At 27.3% G+C, this 11,221-nt stretch overlaps 1 protein-coding gene across 1 annotated transcript; it reads right to left on the bottom strand.

Annotated features, from left to right (window-relative positions):
• Positions 1-453: 453 nt before the first annotated feature.
• LOC110653789 (peptidyl-prolyl cis-trans isomerase FKBP20-2, chloroplastic-like) lies at positions 454-1,875 on the bottom strand. The gene is made up of 6 exons (XM_058149469.1): positions 1,749-1,875; positions 1,400-1,552; positions 1,195-1,307; positions 994-1,102; positions 801-877; positions 454-651 (listed from the first exon to the last, which is right to left on the bottom strand). The coding sequence occupies exons 1-6, from the start codon at positions 1,873-1,875 to the stop codon at positions 559-561; spliced, it is 672 nt and encodes a 223-aa protein (XP_058005452.1). The 3' UTR covers positions 454-558.
• Between the last annotated feature and the right edge of the window lie 9,346 nt (positions 1,876-11,221).

Here is an 11,221-nt window from a genome sequence, read left to right as displayed (position 1 = left end):
ATTGGATTAATTTTATTGAATTTAAAAATAATATATAATTAGCATTAATAATTAATAACTATAAATTGAAGACACTTTAAAACATAACATTATTTTTGTTGCAATAAAATTAAAGATTTTAATTTTTTAGGCAACTATTATAAACTTGTTTTAATATAAAAACAAATTTATTAATTTTTAAATTAGATATTTACTATAATTTCAAAAATAAATAATATTTTATTAGATAAAAACTTGTTTGGCCTAATTTAGAAAGTATAAGGGTTTATTTGGCCCAAAACTTAATTTGGACCTATTTGACCCTCAATTGAAAGTACAAGGGTTTATTTGTTTTTTTTTTTCCAATTATTGTAAACATATTATTAAATTTTTTCTTATGTATAAGAACAAACTTATTGTAGTTGCATCTATTTTAATACACTTAATAACTATTTTCTTGATGTTTTAGCAGCATTTTGAGACATAAATATTATCATTTGTTGCTCCATATTTGTTGGATCTTATCTTACACTGGAGTTGAAGTGGTCTCCTCTTATTCTAGTAAACACTAACATGAAATTAAGCATCGAACAGATTTGCATGTGGTTGTGGACAGCTGCATGATATCTCAACTTTAAGCAAGGCCACATCAAAAATCCCATATTCTTCAACCTGTAGATTAATAATATATCAGATTGATCTCTCTTTGAAAACACTTTCTTAGAAGGTTACAATTGTTAACTGAAAAGAAAGGAACAGAACATAAACAGTGATGAAAGAATTAGTAAATTTAGTTAATCATACTCTTAATTGATACTGACCATAGGTGGATGTTGCTCAAGAACAACAACCCTTCTTATCCCCCCTGGTCTCATGCCTCGAATTCCTTCCTCAAATCCTGCATTGTATTATGTTCTTTTTATTTCAAGTGTAAATTCAAAAATGGATTTTTTTTTTTTTTTTTTTTTTTTTTTTTTTTTTTTATGTATCTCTAGTTTGGGTTTGTGATTTCACCTTGACCAAATCGATGCCAGCAGAGGTGAACTTCTTCAGCAGAACGCTCTAACGCATTGGTTTGAACGCGCTTATGACGTTTATTATACAGATCATAGTGGAAAGTCACCTGCAGAAAATTGAGCAAATTTGCAGAATATTGAGTAGAAAGCTCGCAATTGAAAACAAGACAGAAAAGCCTAAGGACGAGTGTGAAATGACCTTGAGATTTTTAGCTTTCACAGGCTGACCTCTGCCAAGGACAATATCCCTGTAACTTACCAGCTTTAACTCGTGATGATTGCAGTCATGGATCAGCTCTTTCACAAGTTCTCCTTTAATTACAAATGATGGTCGTATCCAATTTGTTGCACTAATAATAGGATAATTGAATGAAAATATTTAATATATATAAAAGGAATCCAACCTTTGTTATTGAATGGGAATTCAGTTGCGGGAGATGAAATTGGTGATGAGATAGAGGAGTCTAAATGCAAGCATATATCTTGCCACGACACAAATTCCTCACATGAAGGAAAAGAAATTAATTTGGGGGACCTGATGCATGAAATTATAGCAGCTGTAAATTACGTTATATAAAATACAAAATCCATTTTTCCTGTTAAATCCCAGCAATTCTTTTACCTGTGATCTTCCTGGTTCATGTTGTTGCAATTCGATTTCTCTCTGTGACCGTGAGAAGGTGCAGTAATGATGGCTGGAGTCAATGGCGAAGCAAAATTTGTTGATTAGTGGGTACCACTGAATTTTTTAACCATAGAATTTCAAGTAAGAGAGGAAGACAGGAACAGAAGCCCAGACCTTGATTTTGATTTTGCGGCTCCGTTTTCGGCTTTTTGCTGGATGGGGCTGCAAAGATAAAACGTGCTTATCAGGTTCCATTTCTACGATCCCCTGATCGTAAACTAAGCTATTGATTTTTTTTTTCTCCATTCTTTGAAATGAAATAATTAAAATTTTTTAATTTAAAAAAATAAAATTAAAAAGGGTTATATAAGTTTTTTTTTTAATTCTTTTCTTATATATAATTTATTCTAAAAAAATTCTAAAAAAAATTCAAGGTGTTGTATGGCATAACCCTAAAAATCACTTTATATATGACGCTAATAATTATAATTAAATATAAATTTGTAATAATTAAAATTAATATAATTTATACTTTTTTATTTTAAGTCCTTATCCTAACATAAAAACTTTTATCATATGAATTTTTGTTAATTTTGCTTCGAATAAGAATAAATTCTGTTGTATTTCTTTTTTTATATTTTAAAAAATATATATGTTTTAGTTTTATTATTAAAACATATTAAATTTAATTTAGCATTAATTTATAATAATCTTTAATTAATATATCTAAAATGATATTTTATATTAAAAATATTTATAAAAAAAAAGAATTTTTAGAAAAATACATCATGCACCCAGTTTGATATGATTTTCAATTCAATTCTATTAAGAGTACTAATTCAAATGAGTTCGTAATTTATTGTGCTTATCATTATTTTTTTTTAAATTGATAGAATTTATTTGAATTCTATTATTTGGAATAATTGATATAAGTGAAATAAATTGAATTACTTTTATATTTTACTCTTATTTATAAAGAAATAAATATAATTATTAAAAAAAAAATAAGGAAATACATAAAACTTAGGTAAGGATGCTTTAATAGAATATTTCCTTAAAATAAAGGAAAAATTATTATCTAATCTATTTATTTTAACAAAAATATATATTTGGTCATCTTATTTGGAAAATACATTAATTCTTGTATTTTTTTTTCATTTATTTTTTACTCATCTAGCCATTTTAGGCGATAGTAAAATGTGAATCCAAAATACCTTTGAATCCATAATTTAATTTAAGATTAAATTGTTAGTTTGAATTTTATTTGGTACCTGTAATTTAAAAAGCATAATTATATAATCATTCTATTTTTTAAGTCTTGAATTATTTAGATAATTTTTCTCTGCTTTGAAAATATTAACTAACAAAAAACTTGATTTAAGCAGGATAAAAGAACTAAGGAGTAAATGAAACAAAAATAAAGGATTATCTAATGTAATTTTTAAAATAAGAGAAATAAATAGTTAATTTTATTAAAATAAAGGAATTAAATAATAGTTTTTTTAAATAAATTAAATTTTTTTATAAAATCATGTAACTTTGACATAAATTTGTTTTTTTCAAAATAATTTATGTTGTTATTAAAAAAAATTAAAATTTCAAAAATAAAAATTAATAAAAAAACCAATTAAATTAATTTTTTTTTTCATTTTTAGAATTTTCAAACACAGCAAGCTTTTTATAATCTATATTTTAAATTTTATATTGATATAATCTCCAGAAAATAAAAGTTCACATCGTCATTTGTTTGCGGATCCCATTTCGCTTTTCGCTTTCCACTGGCTGCAAGATGTAACAGGCATGGAAATCAGTTTCCATTTAATTTGTACGAAGAACGCTACCAAATTATACAAAAATAATAAGTCAACCGAACATTAAATATTGAAAGTTTCAACTTTTGTTTAGCACTCTGTTCAGTGAATATTTACCCTCAAATTGGTCCAAATTTATAATTAAATTTTATAAAGAAGTAATTCGATGTGATTTGCCGGTTAAATCAATAAATCAATATAACTCGATTGACTCAGTCGATTTAACTAGTCAATATAACTTTTTTTTTTAGTGTTAATAAAGAGAATTAAACTCAAAATCTCATAAAAAAATCTTCAATATATATATATATATATAAAAGGATAATTACACATTTATAGAAATTTTTATATATTATATTACTTGAATACTATTATATAAAATTTAAAAATACTACTAAAATTTATGTAAATATAACTTAATAAATATTAAATTTTGATTTTAAATAATTAAAATTTATTTTATTTTATTTATTTATATTAACAAATGATATAAAAGACTAATAAATCGATCTGGTCAGAGCTCGTCCATCCGAGCTTAGAACCGGACAAAGTTCGTCCATTCGAATTCAGAACTGAACAAAGCTCGCTCATTCGATCTCAAAATCGAACACCTAAAAGAACCGAGCTCTAAGGAGATCTTTGAGAGTGTTCTGACTTGTTTTACGAGATTGGAGAAATCAGAGATATCAGCACTCTCATTGAGTTCAGACCAAACGAAGATCACGCCACCGATCATACTTAATTCCCAGCATAATTTGAGGATAATTACCGTTACAACTTAAATAGAGAATAAAACTTCAAAAACAGATATGCGAACAAAACACATTCACTTTGATTATATTGAATACTTGATTCATAATCAGATTACTGATTTGAGTGTCGGAGTGCTTGTTAATCACCACCGGCCCTCACTTGTTTTTATATTTTCAGAAGACCCTCAATTTAGTTAAATTCAAACATCCCAAAAAACACATGGCAATATCAGTTGGTGCTATCTGTGGGAAAAAATCACCTAGTGTTTTTTCCTCCACCTTTCTTATTAAAACTTTGTTCGTGGTTTTTCCTGAAAAATTTTTATTCTCATTCATAATAATTTAATGGTTAATGCAAGTTCAAACTTCGGCAAAACACTTTCAGAAATCTTAGGTGATATGGACACTCTACCAATTGCAATAGACACACAACCAAATGCAACAGCTCATGGCCAATAGGCCTTTCTAATCCCGATTCAATGATTAGAAAAATCAAGGAAATAGAAGCCATGCTGAAATCATTAAAGAGAGAATACGAGCAAAATATTAAGGGTAGCACCCCAAATACACTAGTGATCATACTGCCACCTCCAGCTCTTGTAACCACCGTACCATCCGGGAAGCTAGTCAGAGAAGTAAAATTTGGAAATAGTAAGAGCAAGGCAAAGAAAGTTTATTGAGATGATGACGAATTATACTCTGAACAAAGTGCTCTTAGCCAGAAAATTGCATGGGCAATCAATAAGTTCCAGAAGAGTTCTCACAACGATGATTATGGAATGGGAGATGGTTCACCTTTGAGTGAAGAAATATTATCAGAAGTTTTTCCATCAAAATTTAAATTACTAGCCCTAGAAAAATATGATGGGACCTCTGACCCTATGAGTCATTTGAAAAATTTTCGTACAATGATACTTTTACAGAATATTAATAATTTTATTTTATGCAGGGTTTTTCCAACAACACTACAGGACTTGTTCAAAGTGGCACCAAAGGCTGCCCAATGGTTCTATAGAAAACTTTGAGCAACTGGCAAACTCATTGAAACAGAAGTTTGTGAGCTGTATTCCACCTAGGAAATTATCATCTAACTTGAGGAAGATTTGACAAGCAGAATGACAGTCTCTCAGGGAGTATATATCCAGATTCAACACAGAAGCCATATAGATAGAAAACCTCAACTATAAAATAGCTTGCGAGACAATAAAAAAGGGGTCTAGAAATAACAGATTTGTGAATTCCAAAATCAAAAATTCGGCAATAGACTATGAGCAACTGATGGAACGAGTAAAAAAGTACATCAGGTTAGATGATGAAAGAACAGCCTTAAAAGATGAAAGGTACGTATAATTTGAAAATTTTAATTTTTTGTCACATTGAATTTTATAAAATTAAATTAAAATTTTAAAAACTTTATGAAAGAAATTAAAATTTAATAATTTTTATAAAAATACTCATGAGATTAAGCGATAGCGAGTGATATATACCGATTGTGGTCACATATTGTGCGCTGCTGCTGGCAGCTTGATGAGTTTGCAAATATTGTGATTTCTCTCCCAAGGGTTTATCTGACTATTTTATAAAGATTGTCCGGTGATCTTATTGATTAGGCAAAACTTAAAGAGTTTCTTCTCTTCGGACCTAATCGAGAGTAGGTTGTTTTTTTCTAGGAAGTTCATTTGCATATGTTAATTGGACTTCACAAAATCTCCTAATTTAAATTGAACTCGGCAACAAGATCTTCTGTAGTCTGAATGTGGATTAGCTTATGATACATGACTTGGGCGATATTTTTTAATTTATTCGGTTTCAATTTAATTTATTTTATTAATTCAATTATTAATTTAAAATATAAATTAAATTAAATAGAATAAATATTTTAAATAATTAATTTTTTAAATTTATTTTATTTCAATTTAATTTATTTTATCAATTTCATTAAAAAAATTCATTATTTTCATTTATTTTAAATCCTCTTCCTTCATTTTTGGTGGCTGTTGGTGTTGGACGGCAACATGGAGGGGCTAGGGAGATTCCTTGGAAGGTGAGGAGTCGGTTGGTGGATGGACTATTTTGTTAATTAAATAAAACTTTATAGATTATATTATAATTTATTATTAATTTTTTTTAATTTAATTTAATTATTTTAGTTATAATTATGATGACTAATTAAGATTGGGATATAATACACAAAAAAAATAAAGTTTTGATCGTGATCATAAATACCCCAAAAATTTTGAATTTTTTTTATCCATCAGGCTTTAAATATTAAAGCATCACATAAAAGATGAGTGATTATATATATATATATATATATATATATATATATATATATATATATATATATATATATACTTATTATTACAACAGGATCCCTCTCCTAATACAATAGAATTCGCTGATTTTATATGAAATTATATAGAAAACAATTAGATCATGTGCAAAACAAAACAGACACATCTTCAAAGTGGTTGATTAATTCTTTAGATCTTTTATACCCAACCTAAAAATTTAGGAACAGCTGGGGCCAAGGGGGGCATTGGGTCTTCCCTGAAATTTTAAAATTTTTTGAGAATTTAATGGTAATTTAGAAAAAAAAAAGTTTTTTTTTTATTTTTATATTAAATTTTGATGAGTATGAGAACTTGAGAGTTTTAAAAGTTTTAAGTAAGTTTAATAGTAATTTTATTTAAAAAAATTTTAAATTTTTTATTAAAAAAATAATATAATAAAATACAAATTTTCAGACTAAACAAGAATCCAAATCATTATTACCACTTGGTCCTATATTTTTTTATCAATTTTATTTTATTATTTTCTTATTTAATAAATCTATAATTACTAATTTTTATTCTTTAAAATTTAAATTATTATATAATATCTTTAAAAAAAAGTCTAACACAATTTTCTCATATTTTTTCATCAATTTAAAACATTAGTAGCTTTTTTCTTATAATCTCATTACTATTTTGAATTTTTTTCTTGCTAAAATGTCTTCATACTCAAGTTAGAAAAAAGAAGTTTCTTTTATAATATTAGAAGTTAAACTATGTTATTTATTTTATTTAATCTATAATTTTAACTTAATTTACTTCTTATAATTTTTTTAAAAAAATAGATTTGAGATAAATTGGACAAATTTTTTAATATTAGGCCATCGACATATTTTAGTTTTAGCAATTCACAATATTAATAATTCATTACATTTTTTTAACTAATAGTAATTTCATTTAATTTTTAGCAAATCAATTTAAAAAAAAAAAATTAAAGCGCTTATTTTTATTATTATATCTGTTAAATGTTTTTATTTTATAGTTATGAGATGATTATCATAGTTAATTAATCAATTCCTTCAATCAATACTTAAATAAGTAATTTATTAATAAATAATATATTTTAATTGGACCCCTAAGCCAAAACGTTGACTCCGTCACTGACCCAAAGGATATATATAGAACAAGATAAACCCAAGATCTATTGTTATTTCTAAAGCTTATCGTTTTCTTGGCGTTAACTAATCAAAGAAATTATATAAGCAAAATTGAAATCTTTCTAGTTCGAATTGTGTTAAAAGACAAAGCAACTCTCTATTTTCTGATCATAACAAATGACAAGTGAGCAAATGCATGTGGCTGGCCTATCAGAAATTCATGTTTAGTTATCTACATCAGATTATGGGTTGATCTTATATATACAAAATTAGCTTAGAGGTGGAGACCATGAAAAGTTAGAATTTTAACTAATATAGTCTTAATTAACTTTCATTCAACTTATTGTTTATGGGGAGCGGATCATGTAAATTAATATTTAAGTATTATGATTTTAATGAATTTAAATATTTAATAGGTTAAAAAAATTAATTAAGTAAAAATTAATTTAAATATTTGATAAGTCAATTTCAAATATTACAAGAATATCAATATATATTTAAATCATTATTTATTTTAGAGAAAATACACTGTAGTATCTTCTACTATAATGCTTTCAACATTTGTGATATGTATTTTGTTTTGTTGCAAATGAGGATATATACTTTCGTGCCGTTAGCACTGTAAGGACAAAGTGCTTTAACGGTGTTAAATAGGGCTGACGTAGTGCTGATATGGTATGCTGAAGTAAGCTATGTTGTTGACATGGTGTCATATTAGCGCCATGTTAGCAAATTTTTATGCAATTGTCATGTTGTCCTTAAGAACAAAAGGTGGAAAGTACATATCTTAAATTGCTAAAAAAAATAAATAAAGTTTAAGCTTTGAATGTGAGGAGTGCGAAAATTTCAAATATACATAGAAAAAATTAGAAAAAGAGAGAGGTATGAGAGAGAGAAAGATAGAGAAAGACACAAATAGAAATAGAGAGGGAGAAAGACACAAATAGGAATAGAGAGAGAGAGAGAGAGAGAGAGAGAGAGAGAGAGAGAAATGAGAGAGTCACTCTACCCCTCTCTCTTTCTGCCCTCTCATATCTCTCTCTCTCCTTATCTCTCTTAATTTTTTTTTTTTTATCTTGAATTTAGGAGAGAAAGGGAGAAGGGAAGAGTTGGATTAAAAAAATTAGGAGATAGAGAAAGAGGGGGAGAGAGATATGGTGAGAGTTGGATAAACATTTTTTTTTTTATCTCTCTTCCTATTTGACTCTCTCTCTCTCCCATTTCTTCCCTAATTTTTTTTTTCATGTACTTTCAAGCGTTGTGCTTTTAATATTCAGGACTTGAACTTTATTTTCATGGCAATTCAAGACATATACTTTCTATCTTTTACACTTAAGAACAACATGACAATGGGGCATAAAAATTGCTATCATGGTGCCACATTAGCAATGGAGATAACGTCAACATGCCACATCAGTAATAGAGATGACATGGACATGCTATCATAGAGATGATGTCAACATGCCACATTAGAGTGTCGTTAGCACTTTATCCTTGCAGTACTAATTCCTTATTTGTAATAAAATAAAGTACATGTCTTAAATGCTAAAAATACTATAATATAGGTTACTAAAGTGTATTTTCCCTTGATAGTTAAACTTTAATTATCAATAAAATTACCTTTAATTTAGTTAATGAAGCCAACATTAATATATTTTGATAAAATTCATTCAATTTTTTTATACAATAACCAAGTAAAACTTCTCGTTATATTGTTATACAACTAAAAATAGACTATTTATTAATCAACAGAAAGAAGGGCTAGAATTTCTATAAAAAAAATGGACAACAATTAAAATTAAAGATAAATTATTTTGCTAATATTCATTAAAAATAAATTAGTAGGCATTTTGATGCGAATAATGTCAGTTTAGTTTCACAGAGTGGAATCCAAAATTCATGTGGTTTAGGCTTATCTAATCATGATCCGACCTTCCATTATATATAGCTTGAAGACTTTTGTCCTATTCTTGAGAAACAAAATCTGATTAAACTTGTAAAGTAGATGTCGATTAAGTGCTTGTTTGCCGTTGTATTTGGAAGTTCAAAATTACTTTTCTGAATAAAAGTATTATTTTAGATATTGTTAAAAAAAAAAATTTGAAAATTTTGTTTTATTATTTTAGTGTTCTTACAGCTAAAACTTATCAAATTTAATTTTAAAATATTTTTAATACCCTCTAACTAATATATATAAAAAAGTGACATTCTCAATGGTAATTCTAATAGTAATGTTAAACAGGTCCTAAGAAACCTCTAATAAGGAGAAAAATCCCCCCTAACATTTGGTTAAGTATATGTATACATAGCCATTATATACAAAGACAAAAAAAGAAAAAAATAAAAAAGAAAAAACTTAAACTTTCTAGTAATGGTGGTGGCCTCTGCAATTAATAGAAATGACCTCTTCTGGTTTTAGATCAAAATTGAATTGGTGGATTTCATTTGAAGGACTAGGGACTCAGATCGGATCAAAGAGTACTTCTAGTCTCAGTTTCTATTTGGTTTCTGTTTAATTGTAGTTTAATTCATATAATTTGCTTTGGTTTAATCTAATTTAATTAAATTTAACTGTCAAAATTAATAGAAAAAAAATTTATTTTATTCAAAACCAGATCAAACTAATCAAAACCATTTTATTTGATTTAAAATGCTTTTAATTAAATTTAGATTTAACCAACTTTAATCCGATTTTAATTCTAATTTCAGTCTTCCGAGTTCGATCCAAATCTAGACCAAGCCATGTCTAGCAGTTAACAATATTAGGAATATCTAGAGCAATTTCTATTAACTTGTTCATTGTCTTACAGTAGTTTTTTTTTTGATAAATTGAAAATTTTTGAAGGAAGGGGACTCATACAGTAATTTTTCGGGCCCATAATGAGACACATTGGTTATCTTGAATCTGAATTCGATCTGCCACCCTCTTATTAACGGGATAGATTTTAATCTCTTTTCATAACTAAAATTAATAATTTTTAAAAAAAATTATTTATAACAATAAAAAATTAATTATATTATGACTATACAAATGAATAATACTCAACTCAACTAAGTTTTTATCCCAAAAATTTATTAGGGTCCGCTATATGGATTCTCTTTCTCCACTCTAAACGATTTTGGATTATGTAATGCTTATAGGTCATGTTGCACTACTCTCCTTTAGGTCAGTTTAGGTCTATCTCTTCTTTTCTTTATATCATATAACATAATGTGCTCTACTTATCTAACTGGAGCCTCCATATGTCTACGCTTTACATGACCAAATCACCTCAATTTCCCTTCTCTCAACTTATCCTCAATTGGCACCATTTCTACATTTTCTCTAATACTCTCATTATGGACTTTATCTAGTCTAATATGACCACTCATCCACCTTAACATTCTCATTTCCGCAACTCTTATCTTAGATACATACGACTCATTCATTGCCCAACACTCACTACCATATAACATGGCTAGTCGTACAGCTGTATGATAAAATTTTCCTTTCAACTTATTGAAAATCTTGCGATCACATAAAACACCCGTGGTACGTCTCCATTTCAACCGTCCGACTGTAATCCTATGACTAACATCCTCCTCACATCCCCCATCTACTTGAAGGA

Source organism: Hevea brasiliensis, chromosome 7 (genome assembly GCF_030052815.1).
Source record: "Hevea brasiliensis isolate MT/VB/25A 57/8 chromosome 7, ASM3005281v1, whole genome shotgun sequence".
NCBI lineage: Eukaryota > Viridiplantae > Streptophyta > Magnoliopsida > Malpighiales > Euphorbiaceae > Hevea > Hevea brasiliensis.
The sequence above is the reverse complement of the archived record's forward strand: the minus strand, read 5'-3'. Positions and strand labels throughout refer to the sequence as shown.

What these genes read in the sequence shown, in the direction of transcription:
- LOC110653789 (XM_058149469.1), bottom strand. Translation starts at nt 1,875, where the DNA reads ATGGAACCTGATAAGCACGTTTTATCTTTGCAGCCCCATCCAGCAAAA. An exon ending in CTCTTACTTGAAATTCTATG is followed by an intron (nt 1,553 to 1,748) that starts GTTAAAAAATTC and finishes CGTAATTTACAG; the next exon opens with CTGCTATAATTTCATGCATC. An exon ending in TTGAGCAACATCCACCTATG is followed by an intron (nt 652 to 800) that starts GTCAGTATCAAT and finishes ATTAATCTACAG; the next exon opens with GTTGAAGAATATGGGATTTT.